The 27,956-nt window shown below is 46.7% G+C and overlaps 2 protein-coding genes across 3 annotated transcripts; one reads left to right on the forward strand and one right to left on the reverse strand.

Annotated features, from left to right (window-relative positions):
- Positions 1–125: 125 nt before the first annotated feature.
- Positions 126–12,547, reverse strand: LOC114605631 (C-type lectin domain family 1 member B-like). The gene is made up of 6 exons (XM_028747070.2): positions 12,149–12,547; positions 9,422–9,520; positions 7,898–7,993; positions 5,551–5,702; positions 3,175–3,317; positions 126–712 (listed from the first exon to the last, which is right to left on the reverse strand). Exons 1-6 carry the CDS (start codon positions 12,378–12,380, stop codon positions 589–591), a joined length of 846 nt encoding a protein of 281 aa, XP_028602903.2. The 5' UTR covers positions 12,381–12,547; the 3' UTR covers positions 126–588.
- LOC114605632 (oxidized low-density lipoprotein receptor 1-like) lies at positions 11,251–27,956 on the forward strand. Of its 2 annotated transcripts, XM_077935404.1 has the most exons (7): positions 11,251–11,576; positions 16,098–16,231; positions 18,717–18,803; positions 20,908–21,006; positions 22,364–22,518; positions 24,131–24,273; positions 27,668–27,956. In XM_077935404.1, exons 2-7 carry the CDS (start codon positions 16,132–16,134, stop codon positions 27,786–27,788), a joined length of 705 nt encoding a protein of 234 aa, XP_077791530.1. In that variant the 5' UTR covers positions 11,251–11,576; positions 16,098–16,131; the 3' UTR covers positions 27,789–27,956. The 2 variants fall into 2 exon arrangements, with proteins under 2 accessions (XP_077791530.1, XP_028602905.2); XM_028747072.2 differs by lacking the exon at positions 11,251–11,576 and having other exon boundaries at positions 15,697–16,231.

Consider the following 27,956-nt stretch of genomic DNA (forward strand, 5'->3'; position numbering starts at 1 on the left):
GCTCTTGGATACCCCATAAGGGGAAAAGGGCAGGTTTTGTTTACAACACCACTGAGCATCAGTTCCAGGGCAACCCGAGAGAGATCAACGGCCGAGAGCTACGGAGATAGTATAATACATATTTATTTTTAACATCAATTGACTTATTCTTCCAGATCACCCTCCCATCTGTCAGGATCGCAGAGTGGTTTACCATAAGCACATGAGAACGGCAACAAAAACATCAACAAACCAACGGCCGCCGATGCACGGCCGGCCAAACAGTAAAAAGAACGGCCGCAATGGGATTTCAGCGGCAAACGGGGAGTTTGCATTTCGGCGGATCTCGCCCAGTACGCCTCGAAAGGCTGAAGCGAAAAGACAAGTCTTAAGGGAAAGAAGAATATTGCTAGCAGAGGCGGATGACTTCTCCGGCCGTTGCAGAGAGAGAGCAGCTTGTGGCCCCGGCAGAGACAGTGGCCGGAAGACCAGGCCCACACCGTGCGCCTTCGTAGGGTAAGATGCGCCCCTTGACGAGAGATGTCCGTGGATGCTGTTTTCGTGAGGGCCTCTGGAGAGGGGCGCCTGGACACGGGATTGCTGCCTTCTTCATTCCACCGACTTCTTGCACAGACACTGGTGCTTGCTGCTGCATTCAAAGATGTACGAATCGCCATTTCTGAAGTTGACGCAGATGTCCACCATGGCGGAGACGTGCTGCCAGCCTCCAGACCTGTTAGGGATAAGGAAGCTTAGCCTATTTTATTTTTTAATGCAATTCCTGGGATCGGGGAAGCAGGCTGCCATAGCGAATGGGAAGAATCTGCTGCAAGCAGAGATTGTGGGAGATAACTGCAATTCGCACAGCAAGGAGCTACTACTAAAGGAGTTGCTAACAGCTACCTGCCTAGTGGAAGGGTCGCGGGTGGCGCTGTGGTCTAAACCACTGAGCCTCTTTTTTTTTTTTTAAGATATTTATTGAAATTTTCCACTTTAATACATTAAAAAACCCTCAAAAAAGAAAAAAGAAAAAAGTTTAAAAACACATAAAGTTCACAATCCTTATTTTTCTATAACATATTTCCCTGACTTCCCCACACCTCCTCTTCTTATATTCCAATTCAAATTGTTAGTTCAACAAGTTCTTATCCCTAATTTTTGACATTTTTCTATTTAGTTCATTTTAAAAAACCAATTTTGCCTTATATACATCAATATTTATACATTGATAAAAAGGTACCCCTGCCCATACGGGCCAGTCTTGACAGACTCTAGGGTTGTGCGCCCATCTCACTCAAGAGGCCGGGGGCCAGCGCTGTCCGGAGACACTTCCGGGTCACGTGGCCAGCGTGACATCGCTGCTCTGGCAAGCCAGAGCCGCACACGGAAACGCCGTTTACCTTCCCGCCAGTAAGCGGTCCCTATTTATCTACTTGCACCCGGGGGTGCTTTCGAACTGCTAGGTTGGCAGGTGCTGGGACCGAGCAGCGGGAGCGCACCCTGCCGTGGGGATTCGAACCGCCAACCTTTCGATCGGCAAGCCCTAGGCGCTGAGGCTTTTACCCACAGCGCCACCCGCGTCCCTTTATACATCGATACTCATTCTTAAAACCTTTTTCTAAAGTCGACCCAAATTCCCTTCCACGAATTCCCCAATTTTCATACAAATAACAAAACAAAGTAAAAACAAAAACAGATTGTAATTATGCACCCTTTGGATTCCCAAACTCCACCCCCCCCTTTCCCGGTTTCAATCCCCAACAAATGTCCATCAGTCTTAGTCTACTATCAGCCTGGAGATCTCACGTCCGAGGCTCTTAATTCTCTCTCAATTCCTCTCTGCCGGTTTTTTTGATAGTCCTTAATATTAAACCCCAGATCACTGAGCCTCTTGGGCTTGCTGATCAGAAGGTCAGTGGTTCGAATCCCCGCGACGGGGTGAGCTCCTGTTGCTTGGTCCCTACACCTGCCAACTTAGCAGTTCGAAAGCACGTCAAGTGCAAGTAGATAAATAGGTACCGCTCCGGCGGGAAGGTAAACGGCATTTCCATGCGCTGCTCTGGTTCGCCAGAAGCGGCTTAGTCATGCTGGCCACATGACCCGGAAGCTGTACACCGGCTCCCTCGGCCAGTAAAGCAACATGAGCGCCACGACCCCAGAGTCGGCCATGACTGAACCTAATGGTCAGGGGTCCCTTTACCTTTACCTGCCTAGTTGCGGCTTCTGCATCCGCTATTACAGACTGGTTTTAAAAAGCTTTATTCATAACCAGAGAAACAGACCCACCAACTCTGGGTTCTCAGAGGGGAAGCAGAAATTTTTGGCTACGCAACTGTCTGGCGGGTCTGGTGTTTTTTATTAGCTTATTTAGGGACACAGCCTTACGGGTGGCAAATTCCACCCAATTATGATTTTGCCTGTCACCGTTTTCCATTATATGAGTTTTTCACCCACTGTTTATGTCTTGGCTTGGAATACTGATGTATCGCCTCTTTTGAATGAGTTTCTTCCAAAACAGTGGTACCTCGGGTTACATACGCTTCAGGTTACAGACTCCCCTAACCCAGAAATATTACCTCTGCTTAAGAACTTTGCTTCAGGATGAGAACAGAAATCGTGCTCTGATGGCGCGGTGGCAGTGGGAGGCCCCATTAGCTAAAGTGGTGCTTCAGGTTAAGAACAGTTTCAGGTTAAGAACGGACCTCCGGAACAAATTAAGTACTTAACCTGAGGTACCACTGTATATAGTGCGTTCAGTCAAACCTCGGTTGTCGAGCATAATCTGTTCCGGAAGACCGTTTGACTTATGAAACGTACGACAACCGAGGCGCGGTTTCCGATTGGTTGCAATAACGTCCTGCACTTGAGCGGAAGCTGTGTCGGATGTTCAGGTTTCGAAAAAGGTTCGGAAACCGGAACATTTACTTCAGGGTTTCCGGTGTTCGGGAACCAAAACATTCGAAAATGGAGCCGTTCGAGAACTGAGGTTTGACTGGACTGTTGTAAGAAATCACCAGAGAGACCCTTGGCCAATGCAGCTACTCCCTGCGCTCAAAGGACTTGCGTAGATCTCCGAGAGCTCTCACAACAGGACACAGTCTTTTCATCATTATTATTAAGTCAATATTATATGTAGGCAAAACCATTATACATCAAACACCCTTGCTTCTCGTGCAGAAAAAGGAGGAGACTCACATCCTGATGTGGAGATTTGCCCCGTCGGCCCACTTCCAGATTCTGTCGGACGTGTTGTACACCAGGCCGATCCAGTAGCTTCCACCTCGGAGCCGGTTGTTGTGCATCATGAACCAGTCCACCGTCTCTGACAGCAGGAATTCCTGTGGGAAAAGGAGCCCCCAAGGCCCATCATGCGGGGCGCATCATGCAGGGCTGCCAGAATATTGCAGGGAGCATGCAGGGGCGTCTTACCCATAGAGGCTAGTGGCGCAGGGCGCCAAGTTCTGGAGGGTGCCAGGGAATAGGCTTGATGGCGCACTTCCCGGCATCAGCTCGCCGCCCTCGCCCGCCTCTGCCGCGCCGCGCCAAAGCAGCGTCGCGCCCGGAGTCTCCGCCTGCCGTGGCCACCATGGCACGAAGCAGCCAGCTGAGCCAGGAGCTGTCACTTCCAGCCTCTGTCTCTTCCCCACCGGAGGAGCTGCCCTCCAGCCACTGCCCGCCTCCTCCAGCCCCACAAAGCTGGGCGTGTCGCCGGCAGCGCCATCCTCCCTAAAAAAGGTCAGCAACTCTGGGAAACGTGGGGTGGGGTGGCGCCAGAGGGATCTTTGCACCACGTGCCAGATATGCTTAAGAGCATGCAAGTGCACACCAGGAAACTCAGGTTTGCACAAGTAAAGCGCTCTGCCACTCTATCATAACACTTGCACAAACCCAGACTTTTTGCAGTTAGGAAAGTGATGGGGAAAGGCACTGAAAAGCCTGGCTGAACAACTGATTAACAGTAAGATGGATGTACAAACCCCTGCCTATCGATATCAGGCAGGAGGCTTAACTGTTCTCTTTTTTCACGGCTTTTTCGGCCATGGCCCCGATCTGGTGGAAGGCTCTGTCGCAAGAGACTAGGGCCCTGAGGGACTTGACATCTTTCTGCAGGGCCTGTAAGACGGAGCTGCTCCACCAGGCCTTTGGCCAAGGCACAGCCTGACCCCCTCCTTTGGTAATCCTCACAGAACTCTGGCCCAATGGTTGCCATTGATTTGATTTTGAATTGGTTTTAGAATGAATTGATTTTAGAATGCATTTCAATTGATTGATTGTGATTTTATGTGAACCGTGTTGCTTTTATTGTTGTTGCCCGCTCTGAGCCCGGCTTCGGCTGGGGAGGGCAGGATATAAATAAAATTATTATTATTATTATTATTATTATTATTATTATTATTATTTTGAATGCCAAGGAGGAACGGTTGAGGGAGCTGGGGATGTTTAGCCCGGAGAAGAGGAGACTTAAAGGTGACAGGATAAATATCTGGAGGGCTGCCAGACGGAAAATACAGCAAGCTTGCTTTCCTGCTGCTCCAGAACCAATGGATTCAAATTACAGGAATCGGGATTACAACAACATCAAGAACTTTCTGGTTAGTAAGGGGCATTTGACGGTGGAGCGGACTCCCTCTGGAAGTTGTGGACTCTCCTTCTTTGGAGGTTTTTATGCAGAGGTTGGACAGGGATGCTTTAGCTGAGATTCCTGCATTGCAGGAGTTTGGACAATATATGAGGTCCCACCGTGCAATGAGCCCGAAAAGAGTGTCACGGTTGCGTGTGAGAACTGTACACCTATCGACAAGGTTTATGCAATATCTGCCCTAGGCACACGCCCCTACATTTCCGAGCACAATTCAAAGTGTTAGTGCCGACCTTTAAAGCCGTAAATGGCCTTGGTCCAGTATATCTGAAGGAGCGTCTCCACCCCCATCGTTCTGCCCGGACACTGAGGTCCAGCTCCGAGGGCCTTCTGGTGGTTCCCTCACTGCAAGAAGCCAAGTTACAGGGAACCAGGCAGAGGGCCTTCTCGGTGGTGGCACCCGCCCTGTGGAACGCCCTCCCACCAGATGTCAAAGAGAACAACAACTACCAGACTTTTAGAAGACATCTGAAGGCAGCCCTGTTCAGGGAAGCTTTTAATGTTTGATGCATTACTGTATTTTAATATTTGGTTGGAAACGGCCAGAGTGGCTGGGGAGGCCCAGCCAGATGGGCAGGGTATAAATAATAAATTATTATTATTACCGTATTTTTTGTCTATAAGACTCACTTATTCCCTCCTAAAAAGTAAGGGGAAATGTGTGTGCGTCTTATGGAGCGAATGCAGGCTGTGCAGCTATCCCAGAAGCCAGAACAGCAAGAGGGATTGCTGCTTTCACTGCGCAGCGATCCCTCTTGCTGTTCTGGCTTCTGAGATTCAGAATATTTTTTCCCCTGTTTTTCTCCTCCAAAAACTAGGTGCGTCTTGTGGTCTGGTGCGTCTTATAGAGCGAAAAATGTGGTATATTATTATTAACCCCTACCCCGTGCCAGAGCAGGAACCCCGCACCCCCAACTCCAAAGAGCTTTCACCATTTCTCCTTCGGTGCTCCCAATCAAGAGGCCGCTTTTGAGTGACTTGCAGTGGCTCAAACAGTCTTTCCAGGACATGGGTTCGGTGGTATGCAGGTAGCAGCTGTCTCCCCATTGCATCCAGTGCCCTTTGCAGGACTTGCATGTCAGGGCTGTGGAGATAAAGCACAAGAATAGGTGGGAGGGAGGTATTTAACAGGTATTTGGTTAAGAAAGCCCAACAGAGACTCCATCTCCTCAGAGTATTGTGGAAGAACGATGTCAATCAACATTTGATGATCTCCTTCTACTGGTCAACAATAGACAGTGTCCTTTCCTACTGCATCACGGTGTGGTACGCTGGTTTGACATCATCTGATAGGAAGTGCCTACAGAGGGTGGTGAATACAGCACAAGATATTATGGGCTGTCCTGTGAATCCACTGGATGAAATAGCGGAAGAACGTTGCCTCAGGAGAGTGAGGAAAATCCTAAGGGATGATTATTCACACCCTGGCCAGCACTTTCTTGATCTCCTGCCCTTGGGCAGAAGATATAGAAGCAGGATTAGTCGCGCCAACAGGGTAAAGAACAGCTTCTATCCGTGGGCTGCTAGGCTGCTGAATGAAAAGATAACAACAGGGCAACTGACTTTCGAGTTTGGTGGGTGTGCGTCAGTAAACGAGGGGAATTAAGACTAAGAGAGCTGAGTGGGGGGTGCTTGTGTAATCTCACTGTATACAAGTTGTACAAGTGACAATAAAGTATTTCAATTCAATTTCAATTTCGGAGGATTTCTGGAGGTTGAGCAGAGGTGGAGAAGGTACAAAGAGGTTGCGGGGTTAGGTCCAAGGGCCATATCCGGTCAGGCATCCTGTTCTCCAAGCGGCCAACTAGGTGTTCATTACTGGAAACCCGTGAGCAGAATCCAAGCAAAAGAGCAACACTCTCCAATCCTGCGGTTTTCAGAAACTGGGAACATCCAGCCTCTGATCAGTTGTGTTCATTTTTTAAAACACACACACAAAAACCCTGCGTTACATATTTTCACCGCACTGATTTCCAGATTCGTTTTGCAGAAGCACTGGATATGTGATGCTGGAAGGACGGGCAAGAAATCCCCTTTCGCACCCCGTAATTGCAGCGGCGAAATTTTTCATAGGGGAACTGTTAGGGCCAGAGGCACCAGCTTTCAAGGGCAATTGGTGGTGACGTGAGCAGGGCCGGATTTCGGTTTGATGAGGCCCTAAGCTCCTGAAGGTAATGAGGCCCTTTCTACGTCCAGCTGTCCTTTGCCAACAACAAATTGTCACTGTTTTCTGTGTTGAATATATGCTATATGGTAATTGATGGACCCAATAGGTATCTCAAGCCATTTGCACATGTTGCACATGCAACCAGTTCATGCAGAATGTGGGCACCCTATATATAGAAAGGAGAAAACCAGTGATATTTTAGGGAGCAGGCGAGCAGGTGGGGCCCATTGCTTACATCATAGGAGCCTGCACAACACAAAACACTGTTGCTGTATGTAGGTTTTATTGAATTTGTTTTTTATCTTATATTTTGGAAATGTACACCCAGTTGTTTGTTTCCTTTAAATATTTTTGGGGCCCCCAAGAGAGTGGAGCCCTAAGCTATAGCTTGTTTAGCTTATACGTAAATCTAAACAATACCGTGCAGGGGTCGGCAAAGTCTGGCTCCTTCGCAGCCTGGCTGGGTAATTCAGAGGCTGGTGGCACAGATCCAGACCTAGGGATTCCTCATAAGCACACCTGTTATGTACTGAGTTGAATAGGATCCAAAATGCAGCAGTCTGATTGGCCCTAGAACAATAGGATTCAGAATGCAGCAGTCTGATTGGTCCTAGAACAATAGGATCCAGAATACAGCAGTCTGATTGGTCCTAGAACTATAGGATCCAGAATACAGCAGTCTGATTGGTCCTAGAACAATAGGATTCAGAATGCAGCAGTCTGATTGGTCCACAGGAGCCACCCAATCCAGCTCCAGGTGGAAGTGAATCCGCAACCTGATTGGCCTACAGGAGAATTCCGGAATTAGCCAATCACATGGGGTCCATTGTGTAAATAATGTATATAAAGCAGACATTCTGGGGTAACTTCCATTCCTCCTCACCACTATGAGCTGAATAAAGAGCATGAAATCCACTCCACTCTCGGCTCCGAGTATATTTCAGCACCAGAGCTTCGTCAATGAGAAGCAAGGGCCGCTTATTTGCCAGAGACTAATTGGTTTTGCCATTTTACCAATTCCCACTGGTTTCCCTGTTGCATCTCTCCTGCAATAACGATTGCCGCTATTGCTTTAATAAACAGGGGAAGAAAATATCGAGAGCTTCTCTCACTTTTGCCTTCCGATTGCTGCTGAATGGCCATCTTCAGCCTCTTTGAACGTTGCAGCAGTTGAGATCCGGCAGTGATTTCTGTCGCCACGTGGATGTCTGAAATGAAAACGTATTTCTCTCTGTGTGTGTTTTTTTAAAATAATCATAATAATAATGTTAACGGAGAAATCTGAGGGCTCCCTTGGACACAAAACAAGGACACCAGCCAGGAATACCATAGCAAAACAGCAGCCAGTAGGCTTGGTCTTTATTGAAGACTGTCACGACAGGACTCCCACCTGCCACCAGGTGAACAAGATGGAAGCCCTGAACAAAAGAGCCCCCAAACTTTTATTAGTTACTAATTCCCCAAACTACACCCCTAGAACTACATCAAAACTACATCATGATTACATCACGAAAGGGGAGGTCTAGTGGCAGGAATCTGAGCATCCTGGACCCTGCCCCATGGTTCATGGCCCTCCACCAAACACCCATGGAGTGTAACAAAATAGATATTTACATTTCCCTCTTTCCCAGCCAAGTTAACCACACCCTTTTGTCTTCATCTGGGTTTGTTATTTCTGGAATGCCTACCTGTCTGGCACTCAGGTATCAGGATGCCAGGGATTATCACTCAGGCAGAGGGGCTGCTGAGTAGATGAGCTCACATATCTAGATGAATTTCTAAAGTTTCCCTAGTGAGCCAGTACATAGATAAAATTACCAGTGAATTCTTACATTTGGTATCGTGCAGCAGAGGCCCTTTGAATAGTCAGGAAGAAACTGTGATGAAGTGTTTTGTGGGGGCAAATCCCAAAAGTCACAAAAGTGATTGTGCAGATTTTGGTAGTGGGCTGCATGTGCATGATATCTGCTGCCCCAACCTATACATAAATTCCTGCAACAATAATAATAAATTTATTGCACTGGGGCAACAGAGCACTTTCCTTGTGCAGACGTAAAGGTATGTGCTTGAAACTCTCCTGGCTGCCAGTCTTGTTAACTTGCCCTGGGACCGCATAATAATAATAATAATAATAATAATAATAATAATAATAATAATTGTTATGTACTGAAGTTCTCACCCTGGGCCAGCAGGGGGATACTATAGATAGTTATGCAAATGAAGGATCGAAAGTGACGTTCAGTGATTGGAGAATTTTAGAAAGTTGCTACAGTAACGTTGTACTGGAGCTCTATATAAGCAGGCTGACTGAGCTCTTCAGTTCAGTTCTGTTCTGGCCTCTGAACAAGAGCTGTTTGAAGAATCGCTGTGTCGTCTGATATGTTCACCCACAACTTAACAACAACAACAACAACAATAATAATGCCCTTGAGTTCTGCAGTCCCAGAGCCAGTTAACGATAGAGAATGACGCGCTGCATCATGGATCATGCAGCCCAGCCCCTTCATGATTATTTCCACCCCAAACAGGGCAGTGGGTGCCCGCTCTAGGGCAGCGTGCAGGCGCTAGAGGAAGGGAGACCCGGGTTGGGGATGTCGGAAGCCTCTTTCGAAGCCCCACCCCACCCCGGTACTCACAATTGTAAATAAAAATGAGCAGAGTGCAGAACAAGGCCAAGGAAACAGCCACCAAGAGCAGCGCCCAGATTTGCCACCAGGTGGAGATGCCCAAAACATCTGCGGAGGGAAAAGGAGAAGCATTAGAAGCACGCCCGTTCTGCTTTTCCTGCCTGGCACGCCGAGGCCTCTGAAGAATTGCAGAATTCAGAGTGTGAAGGGGACCCTCAGAGGCCATCTAGTCCAACCCCTTGCAGTACAGGAACAAATACAGAAATGCAATAGTGTCATACCTTGGGTTGCAGACGCTTCGGGTCGCACGATCTCGGGTTGCGCACTGTGATAGGAATTTTGAGGTCTTGGATATATGTTAAATGTTCATAAGTGTACCAACCAAGCACGTACATAGATCAGCACAGGAAGACCAACCTGGAACCATTTTGATTCCTAAACTGAGCAAATGTTTTCTCTGCAAGTGGGAAACCTCCCATTGTCTCTTTCTTCACAAATCCTGTCTTAAGGGCACATTTAAGATATGAATAGGGTGTGAGCCTGTGACCTGGCCCAGGAACTAAGTATTTATCATTACAAAAGACTAGCCAGGCTCCCCAGGAAATCCAATCAAGTGACCTGCCAGACAGGAGATAAACAACGACAGGAGAAAAACAACATTCAAATTTCTGTTTTAGACCCGCCTTTTCTATGATGTATCTTAGGGGTGGTCTTAGGTTACACCCCTACTGTGATGTATGTATGATGTTTCTGGGGGTGGTCTTGATCTACAGGGTGGTCTTTATAAGGCTTTGCGAGCCATTGTTCTGGGTTCCTCCTCCTCTCCTGCGTGTGGTGAGTGAGGACCCTGTTGCAACAGATCAATAAAGATCAGGCTTACTAGCTGCCTTGCTTCTCAATATTCTCTGCTTGGCCTCTGTTACTTTCTCCTACCAATAGGGAACCTAAGTAAGGACTCTATATGGGCTCTTGGATACCCCATAAGGGAAAAGGGCAATTTTTGTTTACAACAGCACCGCGCCGAACCCGAAAGTACTGAAATGGGCTACTTCCAGGTTTTGGCGCTTGCGCATGCGCAGAAGTGCTAAATCGCACTTTGCGCATGTGCAGAAGCACTGAATCACAACCGCGCAGGAGCAGGCGCCTGCACGGATCACATTCGCAACCCGAACATCCACTGTATAGTTTTTTTTAAAAAGGTGGGGGCATACCCTTCAACATTTCTCCGATGGAAACAGAGACGTCCTATTTAGTAGTAGTAATAATAATAATAATAATAATAATAATAATAATAGTTTTACTGTTTATACCCCGCTCATCTGACTGGGTCGCTCCAACTTTTACTGGGAGGCTCCCAACATAGACGAAAACACAATAAACATTTGAAACCTTCCCTATATATACAGGGGTGCCTTCAGACGGCTTAGGTGTCGCGAATCTCCATACCCTCCAGTATTTCTCTGATGAAAAACAGAAACATCCTAAGGAAAAGGGGGATCGAATCAGAAACAGGGATTTTTGAAATCTGGGGCTGTCCCTGGAAAATAGGGACACTTGGAAGGTCTGGAATCTCAGAATTGCAGAATAGGAAGGGGACCCCACAGGTCATCTAGTCCAGCCCGCTACAGTACGTAAACAAAGACATAAATATAATGTTGTTGGTTTTTGTATATATAAAAGGTAGTGGGTGAATTAAGCCAGGATGGGGTGTGGGGAACAGCGTCCTAAAATCCCCACCCAGTGGGACGCTACTATTGTTACTTTCTGTTTTGCAGAGTTACTGTATTTTTCTGTGTATAAGACTAGGCCCCTCCCCCCAAAAAAACAATGTCCAAAATTTTGGGGTTATCTTATACACGGCGGCCATCTCCCCCCATTTTCTTAAACCAGAGTTCCCCAAAATAGGGGTCATCTTATACATGGGGGCGTCTATAGATGGAAAAATACGGTAACTGTATAATCCAGTATTTTAACAGGAGGAATTCTGCCTTCGGAGGGAGCCGTGTGAGGACCTGCTAAACTCAACCGAAATAAATAAAATTAACAAAGAGTTGCTGATAGAAACGATGTACAGGGTCGGATCCGTAGACGAAAAACGGCAGCCGGTTCAAGACCACGGGTTTTAAATCGGCCTTCCTCAACCAGACTCCAAAAAGCCAGGGAGGTAAAGCAGATAATGATGATGTGGTTTTCTCTTATTAAATGCAAAATAAATTAAAATTTATACAGTGGTACCTTGGTTTGCATATGTCTTGGTTTGCACACATTTTGAATTACAAACATATCAAACCCGGAAGTGCATGTGCCGGTTTCTGACCTTTTAAAAATTATTATTACAACCCATTTTTGGGGGGGATTACCGACAAATTTATTTGGGGAGGCCCCAGTGGCAAAAGCGCGCCTTGGGTTACAACCTGTTTTGGTTTACGAACAGACCTCTGGAACGTATTATGGTTGTGAACCAAAGTACCACTGTATATATCAATCAATCAATCAGTCAGTCAGTCAATCAGTCAGTCAGTCAGTCAGTCAGTCAATCAATCAATCAATCAATCAATCAATCAATCAATCAATCTGCATGCTCCCCAGAGATCTCAGGGGGCGGTAAATGTAATAAAAAGCCCAAACCCAAAATAAAAAGCGAGGAATCTCAAGGGCCTCTGGGGTGCGTGGCTGCTCCTTGTCGCCAGGGTCGCCCGCTGCCACACTGAGGTGCGCGCCCCACCTGCCCCTCACCTGGGGGGCCGGGGATCCTGTCCTGCAGGGCCCAGGCGACCCAGGAGGGCCGGCTGGGGGGCTTGGGCAGCTCCCGGCGCAGCTGGGGCGAAGACTTGCTCCAGAAGGCCGGCCCTTTTGGGGGGGCCCTCACCTCCGCCGAGCGGGACTTGGCGCTCAAGACCTGGGACTTGGCCTGGAGGCTGGAGGCCGGGACCACCTTGGCCCCCGGGGGCCTGGGCTCCAGGGGCATCTCGGGGCCTCCGTGGGGCAAGGGCTTGGGGGGTCCGGGCGGAGGCTTCAGGGACCCCTTTGCAAGGGGTGGGTGGGGGTCAGGAGAAGGGGTCACTTGCTGGGTGGCAGAGGGTGCCCCCTAAAAGCAGGGTGGCTGGGTGGGGTCGACCTGGGTCAGGCCTAGCTGGGGGTGGGTGGGGGGCACAGCCTGGCAGCGGGGGGGGGGGGCAGGATTCAGACCCCGATTCTATTGATTCTTCCAGGTCTCAACTATCTATGCTTCCAGTTTTTAATGTCTTGATGTTTTAATGTATTCTTTAATGTGAGCCGGTCAGATGGGTGGGGTATAAATAAATAAGTTGTTGTTGTTGTTTATAAACAAACAAACAAACTGTTGTTGTTGGGTATAAATAAATAAATAAATTGTTGTTGTTGGGTATAAATAAATAAATTGTTCTTGTTGTTGGGTATAAATAAACTGTTGTTGGGTATAAATAAATAAGTTGTTGTTGTTATATTTATTACTCTGCTTTTTCCTTTTTATATATATATAATTTTTATTGATTTTAACATCTTTGGGGTGGGTTGAAAACATTGTCACCCTATATGAATATGATGTATAGATATCTACAGTTAAATCAGCAAAAATGTACAAAACTAAGGAAAGCAAGTGTTGGAAATGTAAAATAACAAGATTTATTTTTCCGTATGTGGTGGGATTGTAAAATCATAAAGTAGTATTGGGAAATGAAATGAAGAAGATGTTTAAAACAACATTTGTTTAAAAAATCCAACAGCTTTCCTACTAGGCATTATGGGATAAAGCAGGATTATAAAAGGACTTATTTATGTATGCAACTACGGCCGCTCGAATATTGCTAGCACAATATTGGAAAGAAGGAGGTGTGCCAGCTAAAGAAGATTAATGGAGTCAAATTAATGGAATATGCTGAAATGGCAAAAATGACAATGAAATTGAGAGGAAGAGACGGCAATGAATTGAAGGAACAATGGAATATTGCATATATACAGAAGCATTGTACACAGGTCAATGCATTAGCAGGGTTTTAGGATTACTTGCAATTTTTTTAGGAATGGACAATAGGCAATTCAAATGATTTTTAAAATTTAACCATGGGCATGTGGTATGTTGATAAATAATGGAACCAAGGAAGGGACTGGGGGAAGTCGATCTGTTTTTATTTTGTTTTGACGTTATTTTGTTGTTATTTTTGGAAAATTAATAAAATATTGAAACATGAACATGAAATTGATTACGGTCAGAGACCAGCTTGTGAAACACAAATGGAACTACAATCCCAATAGCAAAAAAACCAACAACATTTAAATTAACAAAATATTATTAAAAAAGGAAAACATTGCCACCCCTTTCAAGGCTTCGGACTCCAGCAAGACTCACAAAGATGTATAAAAACAGATCAACAATTTGCTGGAGGTGTAAAGATGGTATAGGGTCATATATGCACATGTGGTGGGAATGCACAGCCATTAAAGAATTTTGGAATAACATCTATAATGAATTTTTTAAAAACTAAGTTTTCATTTAAGAAAAAACCTGAAACCTTCCTCCTGGGAATAATGTCACCAGAAATCAAAAAAGAAATTAGACCACTTTTTATGTGTACTACAGTAGCAGCCAGGATCCTAATCGCAAGAAACTGTAAAAGTGACAAAACTCCTACGATAAATGAGTGGCAGGTCCAAATGATAGAATATTTACAGATGGCCATGATGACAGGGAGAATTAGAGGTTATCCAAAACAGAAAGTACAGAAAGAATGGGGAATCTTTAAAGAGTATTTGGAAAAGCATTACAATAACAAATATCTCCTGGCAGAAATAGAATGATCCTTGTAAAACAACAATATAATGTTGGTTTTTTTTATATCTGGCAAAACAAGGAAAGAAATACAATAACATGGAACTGTGTGTGAAAAAATTGTAGAAACAATAATACAATGAGTCTAATCGGAAGCCAAATTTGTTTGGTTTGTTTTGTTTTGTCTTTTTTCCTTTCCACCCTTCTTTTTCCTTTTTTTTGTGAGTGTCTCGTTTCTTGGTCTTTCTCTTTTCGATATGTTAAGAAAGCAATAAAGAGCTAAAAGTGTAATATGAAAACTTCAGTAAGTCAAAAGTGATGTTGTGTAATTTTCTATTACTATTTGTATATTGTTAGAATAGGTTAATTGTAATGAATTGATGTAGGAACTGAAAAAATAAAATAAATAAAGCTGGGGAAGCCAAAGTTTCGGGACGTCCCAGAGAGCCATGTTGCCAAGGTTTCTGCATGGACCGGGGTTGGGATGGATGACCCTGAGGGGTCCCACTTCCAAAAATCTTCTAGGATCCTTTAGATAAGTTTTTTCCCTCTCTCAGGGACAGACCCCACGATAATAGGAGAAATTCAGGGGTCCCTTTGGCAGGAAAGGGGGACATTTTTAAATTTGAGAATTTGATGCAAGCGCCCATCGAAACATGGCTGACGTGGCTTCACAAAATGGCTGCCAGGAGGCCATGAAGGGGCACAAAATGGCTGCCGTTTTGTAGCATTAAATGGAGTTTTTCCTCACGTTGCCCTTTTCTTCTCCCCACTCCCCACCCTTTATTTTGGCATGGACATAAATAAAATAAAATAACCCAAAAAAACTCTCTCCTGCAACCCGGCCTTTGGCCTTTCACTATTTTCGCTGGCCTTTTAGAAACCGGACGGTTTTGTTTTAAATAAATGCATTTCTTCCACTTTGCATTCAGTCATTCATTTGATGCATCTTTTTAAAGGACTTTCCCTTCTTTGCTTTCGTGGGTTTTGCAAGTCTTATCTTCGTGGTGCAAGATAAGAGCAAGCGGCAAACCCCATGAACGAAACCACCGATTTCGTCTATTCATTCTTCATTTTATTGCTCCATCGGTCGTTATGTATTTATTTATTCATTCGTCATTATTTGTGGTTTATTTGCTTGCAATCGTCATTTATTTATTGATTGATTGCCGTTTTTATTTCACTCTTTATCAGCTGTTTGTTTAGTCACCATTCCTCACTTATTTATTCATTTATTTTATTGAATCTATTTCAGCGCTCTCTCTCATTTAGGGAAGTTTTTAATGCTTGATATATTTATCGTGTTTTTAATATTCGGTTGGAAGCTGCCCAGATTATTATTATTATTATTATTATTATTATTATTATTTTCATTTTAAACTTTAACACAGTGTTGCTGAGGTTTTTTGGAGTTTTTTTTGGGGGGGTGTTTGTTATTTCGCCTTCTGTGGGGCCGCAGAGGTGCATTGTGGGAAATGTAGTCCCTCATCCCCCCCCCCCCGATTTGAGGCCCTGAAGGGGCATCTAGGAATTTATTTTTGCCTTCTGTTGGGCTGCAGGGGTGCATTGTGGGAAATGGAGTCCGCCGCCCCACCAGATTCAACGCCCTGAGGGATTTGCCGGCGCCTGGGAACTACAACTCCCATCCTGCCTCCCTTTCCCCATCCTGAGGCTGCCCCCTTGTGGCTGTGCCCTGAAGCCCCCCAGGAGGAAAAGCCCCTCTTTCCAAGCAAGTCTTCCTGGGGAGCGGCGGCCTGATCCCTTTCCCCGGTGCCGAGTGCGAAAGGCGGGCGCCTTTAGGCCGCGGTTCAGCCTCGCAGGGTGCCTGAACCCTTGGGGGGGCCACAAAGACCCTCCTTGTCCCTCGGGAGGTTTATTTTGGGGGTTTTTTGGCAGGTGCGGTCGCCGGAAGGCGCTCCCCGGAAGACCCATGCTCAACGTCGCCCGCTCGGCGCGCTCTTTCCGCTCTAACACTCCCGACAGGTCGCGGGTCACCATTGCCAGCAGGAAACGCCTGGAGGATGAAGAGGGTGAGGAGGAAGGCGGCCGATCCTGTTGTAAACAAAAATTGCCCCTTTCCCTTATGGGGTATCCAAGAGCCCATATAGAGTCCTTTTGTGGGTTCTCTATCGGCAGGAGAAAAGAACAGAGGCCAACCAGAGAATATTGAGAAGCAAAGCGGCTCGTAAGCCTGATCTTTACTGATCTGTTGCAACAGGGTGCTCCTCCCACATGCAGGAAAAGAAGGAGGACCCCGAACTCAGGTGTGCCCACCCTTATATAGACATTTTAAATTGCCTGCCCTGGAGCTCAAGACCACCGCCAGAAACATCATACATGCATACATCACAGAAGGGGTGTAACCCAAGAGCACCCCTCAGATACATCACACCTACATCACAGAAAAGGCGGTCTACAGCAGAAATCTGAGTGCGTTGTTTATCTCGTCTGACGGGTTACCTGTTTAATGGTCACTTGATTGGATTGCCTGGGGAGCCTGGCCAGTCTTTTGTAATGATAAATACTTAGTTCCTGGGCCAAGTCACAGGCTCACACCCTATTCAAACACAGACATACTCTTAAGACAGGATTTGTGAAGGAAAAGACAATGGGTAGGCTTTTCCACTTTGACCTTGCAGAGAAAACATTTGCTCAGTTTAGGAATCAAAATGGCTTCAGGTCGGTCCTTCCTGTGCTGATCTATGTACGTGCGGTTATGAACATTACCATATATCTAAGACCTCAGGAAGCAAGGAGCGCGCGGCAGGCCTGTGGAACTCCCTGCCACAGCTTGGCTTGAGAAGACGGCCGTGCTCATGAAGATGATGGGTTTTTCGGAGCTAGCTGACCTGGCTGGGAGAGTCCATGATCAGAAGGAGGAGGATTACCAGGAAGAACGGACGGAATTTAAAGACTATTTAGTTAAATATGTTAAGTTCAACTAATTGGAAAAGCTTGCAAAGAACAGATAGGCTTAGGATTTAAAGACGTAATGTGATGAATTAGTATGTTTCATGCTGAATTGGAAAGAAAGAAAGATGTTAAGTGATTAAGTTAATTTTATAAGAAGACTGGTTTTGGAAAACCATTAAAATGATATACACCAAAATTCAACCCCATGCTCTTTCTTTTCAAATTTTTTAAAATTAATTTTCCAGATTTAACACACCACAAAATAACAAACATATAAAAAGAAAAACAAACATACATTCACAGCTTCTTACAGTTAAAACTCCAAATTGCATTCCATTATTGGGTGACTTCCTCAAATCCTTCCTAACTGATTTTCATTCAATCTCATTTTAGCAATTTTCCAATATCCACTTTCTAATAAAATTAACTTGTTCAAATGACTAACTCCCTTTCTTTTCATAATATTCTCAAGCCATTATCTTATACAATTCAACATAATTTAATCCTAAACCAAATTTAGCACTTGCAAGTATTTCCACTTATGTTATATTATTACGTTTTACTAAATATTCCTTAAATTTCTTCCATTTTTCCTGATGTTCCTCCTCTTTCTGATCGCGGATTCTTTTTGGTCGGCCAGCTCCAAAAAGTCCAACATCTTCATCTGCCAGTCTTCCAATGTTGGTATTTCCTGTGATTTCCAATTTTGGGCAAGTAAAATCCTTGCTGCAGTTGCGGCATACAAAAACAATCTAACATCTTTTTTAGGCAATCTATCCATGCTCTTATGGCGCAGAGCTCTCCGTCCTGGGGAAAAAGGCTGCCCTGTGGGCAATCTTCTACCATGCAGGCTGATAGATGAACTTCATTTTTGGGCAGAAATTCCGACTTTTGGAAAGGGTGCGTACCTTTCCCACGTTTCTCCAGCGAAATTTTTTAATAATATAATAAATTTTTATTTATTTTTGCTGGAGAAGCTTCCTGATGTAGAATAGGATGTCCCAATTTTCTTCGGAGAAATGTTGGAGCGTATGTAGCAGGGAGACGTTTATCCCGGCCTATTGGAGCGCGTTGGAGCCTTTCGTGCCCAGTATACCAGTGCGAGATACTGGGGTTTTTGTGCATGCAAACTGGGCGGGTGGAACTGTCCCATTTGGAAACCTGAGGTTGCATTTGCGGAAATGTGGGCTGATCCATCGGGGCTCTCCTCCTGCTCAGATCCGTAAGCAGAGGGGGCACCTCGTGAGTTACAACGCAGGGCATATGGCGGACCTGAGCATCGGGAAACCAAAACCACGCACCATTTCTAGCTCTCTGTATGTTTACGATGGGCCGAACCCGGGAACTTTGGAGCTCTTCCATCTAGCCCAGTGTTGCCAACTCAGACTGGCAGCAGAGGGGAGCATTTCACATCATATGCTGCCAGCTGCCAGGATCAAACTCGAGTCCTGCATGCAGCCCATGCGCTTGGCCGTATCTCCCTCCCTCGCCATACCTCGGCGGCTTGAGATGCCTGCGTACCTTCATTCTCAAGAGACCAATCTCCCTGGCAACCTGGGATTTCCTCCTCTCACACCTGTCTCTTTCCTTCCCATTTCCAAGAAACCAGCTACTGGCGCTCGGCCACCTTCGGGGTCCTGCTCGCCTCTGCCATTCTGGCCACGCTGGTGGCGCTCATGTGCTTCCAAGGTAAGGGAGCGAGAGGCTGCCCGTGTTCCTTCACCTTACAGAAAAACAAGAACCTCATTTTTGTGTTGGCTTAAGGACGCGGGTGGCGCTGTGGGTTAAAGCCTCAGCGCCTAGGGCTTGCCGATCGAAAGGTCGGCGGTTCGAGTCCCCGCGGCGGGGTGCGCTCCCGTCGTTCGGTCCCAGCGCCTGCCAACCTAGCAGTTCGAAAGCACCTTCGGGTGCAAGTAGATAAATAGGGACCGCTCACCAGCGGGAAGGTAAACGGCGTTTCCGTGTGCTGCGCTGGCTCGCCAGATGCAGCTTTGTCACGCTGGCCACGTGACCCGGAAGTGTCTGCGGACAGCGCTGGCCCCCAGCCTCTTAAGTGAGATGGGCGCACAACCCCAGAGTCTGTCAAGACTGGCCCATACGGGCAGGGGTACCTTTACCTTTACCTTTTAAGGCATGGGTAAGCAAACTAAGGCCCAGGGGTCGGATCCGGCCCAATCGCCTTCTCAATCCAGCCCACGGATGGTCCGAGAATCAGCGTGTTTTTACATGAGTAGAATGTGTCTTTTTATTTAAAATGCATCTCTGGGTTATTTGTGGGGCATAGGAATTCGTTCATTATTTCCCCCCCCAAAAAAAATATAGTCTGGCCCCCCACAAGGTCTGAGGGACAGTGGACCGGCCCCCTGCTGAAAAAGTTTGCTGACCCCTGACTGAAGGCATGGGTAGGGAAACGAAGGCCCGGGGGCCGGATCTGGCCCAATCACCTTCTCAGTCCAGCTCACAGACAGTTCGGGAATCAGTGTGTTTTTTACAAGAGTAGAATGTGTCCTTTTATTTAAAATGCATCTCTGGGCTATTTGTGGGGCATAGGAATTTGTTCATTATTATTTTTTCTAAAATATAGTCTGGCCCCCCACAAGGTCTGAGGGATTTAAATTAAATTTAAATTAAAAAAATAAAAGCACTGAGTAGGAATGCAAGCAAGTAGGAATGGGATCGGGGCTGCTCCGACAGGCAGTGTAAAGCCTCTCTTCCCAGCTGAGGGATCCCAACCCAAGAAGCCATTCGCGCCTCCCCGCCTCCTGCTCTTTTCCCTTTCAGAGGAGAAATAGAGACGGCAATGGCTAGAGAGGTGCCGCCCGCAATGTTTCCTGCAACGGAAAGGGACTTGGGCTCCTCTGGCGCCTGCCTGCATGCAGCCCCTCCAGGGATAGGCCCTCCCTGCCCCGCGTAATTCCCGACTCCACAGCAAGGCTGCATCGCCACGTGGAGCTGCCCGAGCCGAAACGATTGCGCGCCCCGCTGCTCGCTCTGTCTGCAGCGCCAGGGCAATTGCCGGGCGCCGGCAGGCCTGGTTTAGAACCCTGGCGAGCCTGATCCAGCCCAGGGGCCGTAGTTTGCCGACCCCTGTTATAAACCGTGGGATCCTTCTGGGTCATCGGGGCAGGGTTAGGTCATTGTTATGTACTGAGTTGAATAGGATCCAAAAGGCAGCAGTCTGATTGGTCCTAGAACAATAGGATCCAAAAGGCAGCAGTCTGATTGGTCCGAGAACAATAGGATTCAGAATGCAGCAGTCTGATTGTTCCTAGAACAATAGGATCCAGAATGCAGCAGTCTGATTGGTCCTGAAACAATAGGGTCTAGAATGCAGCAGTCTGATTGGTCCACAGGAGCCACCCAATCCAGCTCCAGGTGGAAGTGAATCCGCAACCAGATTGGCCTACAGGAGAATCCCGGAATTAGCCAATCACATGGGGCCCATTGTGTAAATAATGTATATAAAGCAAACATTTTGGGGGAACTTCCATTCCTCTTCACCACTATGAGCTGAATAAAGAGCATGACATCCACACTCAACTCCGAGTATATTTCAGTCATCAAATGAAACAATGGCTTCAAAACCAGGGCTGCTTCTTCGCCATAGCTGTCAAGTTATCCCTTTTCTTGCGAGGAATCCTATTCGGAATAAGGGAATTTCCCTTAAGAAAAGGGAAACGTTGACAGCTATGTTCTTCACAGAGGCAGCCCGTCCTTCTCAGGGGCTTTGTGAGAATGGCGCGGATGAATTTGGGTCTACTCAACCTGTCTTGTCTTTGGTTCTCGTTTGAAGTGGAGAAGCTGTCGAAACAGGCAGAGAGTCACAATGACGTGATGGAGCTACAGATCATCATCCTGACTGAAATTCTGAGGCAGCTACAGATCGGGAAAGGTAGATGTGGGCATTGTTTTGTGTGTCCCCCACCCTTCTCTTAAACCAGTTTATTCATTCGTTCATTTTTTAAAAAATAAATAGTTTCACAGGAGAAACAACGGCCAAGGATTGCAGATGGGAAATGTTTTTAGTAAGAAAGAAATTATTGGTGCCGGTTCTAGTGATTTGTCCATTTACAGATAGCATGTAATATATAGGACACTCTGGACAGAATTGTTGTAATTTGCAATAAAAGGAACCACAAACCAATAAAGAACGAGACCGTGGAGATCTTCTGATCTCCTTGCACGTCCTGGAACCCCCAGCTATTGCAACAAACATCTCCAGGGCCGGATTTCGGTTTGATGAGGCCCTAAGCTCCTGAAAGTAATGGGGCCTTTTATATGTCCAGCTGTCCTTTGTCAACAACAAATTGTCACTGATTTTTGTGTGTTGAATAAATGCTATATGGTCATTGATGGACCTCATAGCTATCTCAAGCCATTTGCACATGACAAAAAATGTATTTTATCAAAGTAATGGTTGAATTGAAATACAATTAAGAAGATTGTGAAGCTGACAGATCGTGAAGCTGAGGCTCCAATACTTTGGCCACCTCATGAGAAGAGAAGACTCCCTGGAAAAGACCCTGATGTTGGGAAAGATTGAGGACACAAGGAGAAGGGGACGACAGAGGACGAGATGGTTGGACAGTGTTCTCGAAGCATGAGTCTGACCAAACTGCGGGAGGCAGTGGAAGACAGGAGTGCCTGGCATGCTCTGGTCCATGGGGTCACGAAGAGTCGGACACGACTAAACGACTAAACAACAACAACATATTAATAGTGAAATACAAGTAAGAAGAAGTACAGTGGACGCTCAGGTTGCGAACGTGATCCATGCGGGATGCATGTTCGCAACCTGCAGCGGCGCATCTGCGCATGGGCTGGTTGCGATTTGGCACTTCTGCACATGCACAAAGAGCAATTTAGTGCTTCTGCACATGCGCGGCCGATGAAGCCCGGAAGTAACCCGTTCCAGGTTTCGGCGTGTCTGTAACCCGAAAAAGCGCAACCTGAAGCGTCTATAACCCCTGGTATGACTGTATATTAATAGTGAAATAATTACTAAGCTCTAACTGTATGTAGGTTTTATTTTATTTGTTTTTTTATCTTGTATTTTCGAAATGTACACCCAGTTCCCCCCCCCTTTAAATTTTTTTGGGGGGCCAAGAAAGCGCGGCCCTAAGCTATAGCTTGTTTAGCTAAATCCCCAGCACTGCCTGTCACCCTTTCGGCCCATTCAGGGGTAGGGAAGAGGGATAAATGATACTTCTGTACAACTGTCAAGTTTTTCATGCACACACCCCCTTTAGCTATCAACTGCAGTGTGTGCAAGATGCAGTGGCTACAGCACAAAGATTCCTGCTACCTTTTCCGAGAAAGGAAGATGGGCTGGCGTTCCAGCATGGGCTTCTGCAGAGACGAGTTCTCCTCCCTGGCCGTCATCCACAACGACACAGAACAGATGGTACTGGGGCTTGTCTGGCTTGCTGCGGGGATGGAGATGGGCAAGGCTTGATAGCTTCGGGGTTCCCTCTCCCCATGCCTCACCCCCATATCACCTAGCAGTAGTTCAGCTCTGCCCCCACCATATACCGTATTTTTCGCTCTATAAGACACACGTTTTCCCCTCCTAAAAAGTAAGGGGAAATGTCTGTGCGTCTTATGGAGCGAATGCAGGCTGCACAGCTATCGCTGAAACCAGGAAAGCAGGAGGGATTGGTGCGCACTGATCCCTCTTGCTCTCCTGGCTTCAGCAATAGCCGCACGAAGCCTCTTCAGGGCAACGGGAGGAACGCTCCCCCTGCCCTGAAGAGGCTTGGTGCGTCTATCCCAGAAGCCAGAACAGCAAGAGGCTGCTCAGCGATCCCTCTTGCTGTTCTGACTTCGCTTCACTGGAGAGGCGCTGTGCAGAGAGGGAAAGCTGCGCAGAGCCCCTTCAGCGAAGCAGGAGGAGAAACGAAGCCCCTTCCATTTCTCCTCCCGCTTTGCTGGAGAGGCGCTGCTGTGCAGAGAGGGAGAGAATATTTTTTTTCTTGTTCTCCTCCTCTAAAACTAGGTGCGTCTTATGGAGCGAAAAATACAGTATTATACCTTTAAAGCAACCCATTTGATGACTGGGCTGTGTCCTTAGAGAATAATCAGTGATTTAAAAAAACCCCAAAACCCAATAGGTTAGAAGTAAAAATACCAATCTCAAGACTTGAGGCCCTAAACGGCCTCGGTCCAGTACTCGGTCCAGTATACCTGAAGGAGCGTCTCCACCCCCATCTTTCTGCCCAGACACTGTGGTCCAGCTCCGAGAGTCTTCTGGCAGTTCCCCCCCCTGCGAGAAGCCAAGTTACAGGGAACCAGGCAGAGGGCCTTCTTGGTAGTGGCACCCGCCCTGTGGAACGCCCTCCCTTCAGAGGTCAAGGAAATGGGAGGTCAAGAGGATCTCTGTGGGAGTGATCTGGCCTTGCCGACCCCTGCCTTATTGCTTTCTGCCATCCCTTTGCTCCTCTCCTCCCGTTTTTTGCTGAGCTGGTTGCTAGGGAAGAGAGGCAGATTTCTCTTGCCAGAGTCTTGAACTGACAGCTCACATACTCAGGTTTTTGAACATTAGTGTCAGGGAACTGCCATCGGAAAGACAGGAGGTGCAAAGGCTCACTGAGGTTGAGAGAGACGTAGCAGCTGAAGAGGGAACCAGTAGGGGGAGATCAGGAACTCCAAAGGAAAGTGAGTCGGAGGGATGGCTCAGAGACGCTTCCAGCGAAAACAGTGGGGAGGTCTCAGGACCTCCTATAGGGACACCCACTCCTCGCTGGAAACTGTCACGCCGAGAGTCCAGGAGACGTGTTTCCGTTAAGGAGCTCTTATGTTGGAAACGATTCCGAAAGCAACCACTTTCGGATACTGCTAGCGATTGACGCAGCCATGCTGGAGGGGCTCCGTCACAGGCAGAGGTTTGAAAACCTGATCAAACTCTGAGGGACTTGCATTTTACGCACAAGCAGCTCATCATCCCATCACAATTAGGTTGAAGGGCAGTGGTGTATCTCCCCTCCTGAAGGCAGGGTGCTTGTGGCTTTGCCTTGCAGAACTTCCTGAGGTTTGAATCAAAGAAACATTTCCGCCAGCGCCACGGCAAGAATAAATACTACAAATTCTGGATGGGCCTGGTGTACGACGTTGTCACGAAGCAATGGAAATGGGCAGATGGCTCTCTCTATAACCCCAAAATGTAAGTGACTCTGACACCCCCATACTCCCTAATTCATTTGTCACAAGATTGGGTAATCATTATTAAGCTATATTTCATCATCATCATCATCATTATTATTATTATTATTATTATTATTATTATTATTATTATTATTATTTTCAATTATATACATTTCAGTACAGTGGTACCTTGGTTTAAGAACAGCCCTGTTTATTAACTATTGGGTATGCAAACTCAGCAAAACCGGAAGTAGTGTCCCAGTTTGCGAACAGACGGTGTTCAAATGGTGGAAGGGCACTGGCGGCAGGAGGCCTCATTAGGGAAAGCGCACCTTTAACATGTTAAAAAGCACATTTTAACATTTCAAATCTCGACTTCCTTCCCTTTCTTTCTGCAGTTCCTTAATTTTTTTTTTTAAAAAAATATTTTCTGCATATTCCAAATTAACTTAATTTCCTCATTTATTCATCTACTTTAAATATATTCTCTTATAAAACTGGAGGTTATTACAATAATCCTGTCAGTGTTCTTATCTGTTTACAGTTTACAGTAGTACTTTGGTCCTCGAACAGAATCCGTTTGCCTCCCGAAACTATACAAAAACCAAGGCGCGACTTCCGATTGGCTGCAGGAAATTCCTGCACTCAAGTGGAGGCCACGTCGGACGTTCGGCTTCCAAAAATCGTTCACAAACCAGAACACTTACTTGGCATTCGAGAGCCAATTTGTTTGAGAATCAAGGTACCACTGTACTTGTAAATATTCAATAAACCATGAGGTGGGGGGGCAGTGGGAGGAGGCAGGCTCCGTGCAAGGCGGTGGAGAAGCAGGGGAAGGAGGGAGGGGTGCTGGAGGAGGCAGCAGTTGCAGTGTGCAGCCTCGAGCGAGGGGATCTTTCAAGGTAGAGTGGACAGGGGGAGCAATGATAGAGTCACATCTATCATTGTATTTTTCGCTCTATAAGAAGCACCAGACCATAAGACGCACCTAGTTTTTGGAAGATGAAAACAAGAAAAAAAAAATCTGATTCACAGAAGCCAGGACAGCCAGCGGCAGCATTGCGATCCCGCTGGCTGTCCTGGCTTCTTGCTTGGCCGCGCGCAGCCTCTCCCGGGCAAGGGGAGCCTTCATCCCCTGCCGAGGAGAGGCTGCACGCAGCTAAGGCCTCCCCAAGAGCCGTACTCCCTTTAAAGAGCACGCGGAGTGTGGGTGCGGCTCCTTGGGAAAAAGCCCTCAAGAGCCGCACACACGCTCCACGCGGCTCTTTAAAGGGAGCACTGAGCAGAGCCTCCCGCCTGCATTCGCTCCATAAGACGCACACACATTTCCCCTTACTTTTTAGGAGGGGAAAAGTGTGTCTTGTTGAGCGGAAAATACTGTATGCGCAGAGCTTGGGATGCAAGCACACACCACGCAGCCGAGAAGGTGGTGTGTTGCGGAGCCAGCGGAGAGAGCTCTGGACCGCGGGAAAGCACCCGAAGCCTTCCCGCCCCCGACGGGCACTGGAGGTGCGCAGGCACCAAGCCCCTGCTCCACCTCGATTCCCTCCCTGCTATCCCCTCCCCAGACTCTCCCCGGACTCTCCGCCTAGCGTCCTCCACTGGTTGGCACCCTGGCTCACTGCTCCACTACGCCCAGTGGTAAAGACGGCCCTGCGTAGAAATAAAAGGCTGTCCACAATATCTTTGCTTAGTTTTATTTTCAAAAACCTAACCGTCAAAAACTGCAAGCCCTCACTCCTCCTCACCAGCCGCATACAAAACATTTACAGCGATACCTTGGGTTACAGACGCTTCCGGTTACAGACTCTGCTAACCCAGAAATATTACCTTGGGTTAAGAACTTTGCTTCAGGATGAGAACAGAAATTGCGCGGCGGCAGCAGGAGGCCCCATTAGCTAAAGTGGTGCTTCAGGTTAAGAACAGTTTCAGGTTAAGAACGGACCTCCGGAACAAATTAAGTACTTAACCTGAGGTACCACTATAATCAAATACAGTTTTCAAATAATCAGTTATCCTATCACATCCCTTCCTGCATCCGGTGCAGAAAGTAAACTCCTCTTTTAATTAGTCAAATGGTCAAGAGACCGCAGGTGTGCATAAGTTCATAATTTACAGAACATGCAGAACTGGCAAAATTAACAGATAAATTACATGAAAAGGATAACAAAGACCTTAAGAGAGAATGGGAACCATTTACAAGATATATGAAGAAGCAACGTGAAGAATTGGACTCAGTGGCAGGGTTTGAATAAACAAACACAATTGTATATAACAAAAAGTAAGATGTTATGGATTGGAAAAAATTTGGGGAACAGCACGCAGGGTGAGTAATATGGAAATAAAACAAAATGGGAATATGAGGGAAGTCCAGAGGGGGGGGGGTATGGAAAATTGTTAGAAAATATTGTTAGAGGATGTATACATGGAAAAACCAATTACCGTATTTTTCGCTCCGTAAGATGCACCTGACCATAAGATACGCCTAGTTTTTATAGGAGGAAAACAAGGAAAAAAATATTCTGAACGCAACAGTGGATGTATGATTTTTGTGGTTCATGCTGTGGCCACAGAAATGTGATTTGATGGTGAGTTTGGGGTAGCCCAATGCAAAAATCCTGAGGATCCATGTGGATCCTTGCTTTGTAACCACGTTTTTGCGCCATTGCGGCCCCACCAAACAGTGGATGCGTGATTTTTTTGGTGCAGGCTGTAGCCATGGACATGCTATGTGATCTGATGGTGAATTTGGGGTGAATTTGGGGTGACCTGATGTAAAAATCCTGAGGATCCATGGGCTTTTACCTCCCCCCTCCCAAGCAGCCTCTTTTATCGCGTCCCTTATCTCTCTTCCGATCCCACCAATCAGCTGTTTCCTTTCAACACCCCCTTCCCTCTTGTTCGCCTTAGTGTCTTTTCCTTAGCTGGAACAGTTTTTTGCTCCTCCTTTTCTTCTAATTTCTCTCCTCATTGATTTAGTCTTCCTGTCTCCTTTCCTTGCAAGTTTGCTGTCTTTACCTCCCCCCTCCCAGGCAGCCTCCTTTATCTCTAGCGTCCCTTATCTCCCTCCCTGATTGCTTGCCAATTAGCGGCTTTGTTTCAACACCCACTTCCCTCTTTCAAAAGAAAAGAAAAGAAAAGAAAAGAACATGATCTGCTTTTTGCCCCTGGGCAATTCTGCTCCAGGGACCACGCATTCGCTCCATAAGACACACAGACATATCCCCTTACTTTTTAGGAAGAAAAAAGTGTGTCTTATGGAGCGAAAAATACCGTATTTTATTTTTTTTAAAGAGAGAGAGAGACCACAGATGTGCAGCTAAGTAGGTCAAACTGCAAACATGCACCTCTGAGTAGCACCATTGACCTTAAGATAAAGACAAACCGACACCTTCTCCCTTTCTGTGTTGCAGGCATGGAAAGCTGCCTCCCAAGGGCTGCGCCTACCTCCGAAACGGATCGCTTTTCTCCCAGGAGTGTGAGGAATTGGCTTATGTCATGTGTCAGACGGCACTCCGGTTTGGCTGGAGTTGAGCAGCTGTGGAAGAGGAGAAGGAGGCGCAGAAGCTGGTGTGGGTATGTGGTTGTGATCCCAGCATCCCGTCGGATCAGGACCCCCTCCTCTCCCCCATCTCACGGCAGTGTTGTGGCTGTTTCCCTTCAGAAGTCCCCAGAACGTTACAGTAAATAAATTTTCATTTC

Source organism: Podarcis muralis, chromosome 10 (genome assembly GCF_964188315.1).
Source record: "Podarcis muralis chromosome 10, rPodMur119.hap1.1, whole genome shotgun sequence".
Taxonomy (NCBI): Eukaryota; Metazoa; Chordata; class Lepidosauria; order Squamata; family Lacertidae; genus Podarcis; species Podarcis muralis.

Excerpts from the sequence above, each read along its gene's own strand:
- LOC114605631 (XM_028747070.2), bottom strand. The coding sequence starts at position 12,380 with ATGCCCCTGGAGCCCAGGCCCCCGGGGGCCAAGGTGGTCCCGGCCTCC. Across the intron at positions 9,521-12,148 it reads CAGGATCCCCGGCCCCCCAG|ATGTTTTGGGCATCTCCACC; the intron begins GTGAGGGGCAGG and ends TTCCCTCCGCAG. Across the intron at positions 713-3,174 it reads GCAAATCTCCACATCAGGAT|GTCTGGAGGCTGGCAGCACG; the intron begins GTGAGTCTCCTC and ends TATCCCTAACAG.
- LOC114605632 (XM_077935404.1), top strand. The coding sequence starts at position 16,132 with ATGCTCAACGTCGCCCGCTCGGCGCGCTCTTTCCGCTCTAACACTCCC. Across the intron at positions 16,232-18,716 it reads ACGCCTGGAGGATGAAGAGG|AAACCAGCTACTGGCGCTCG; the intron begins GTGAGGAGGAAG and ends CCCATTTCCAAG. Across the intron at positions 18,804-20,907 it reads GGCGCTCATGTGCTTCCAAG|TGGAGAAGCTGTCGAAACAG; the intron begins GTAAGGGAGCGA and ends TCTCGTTTGAAG.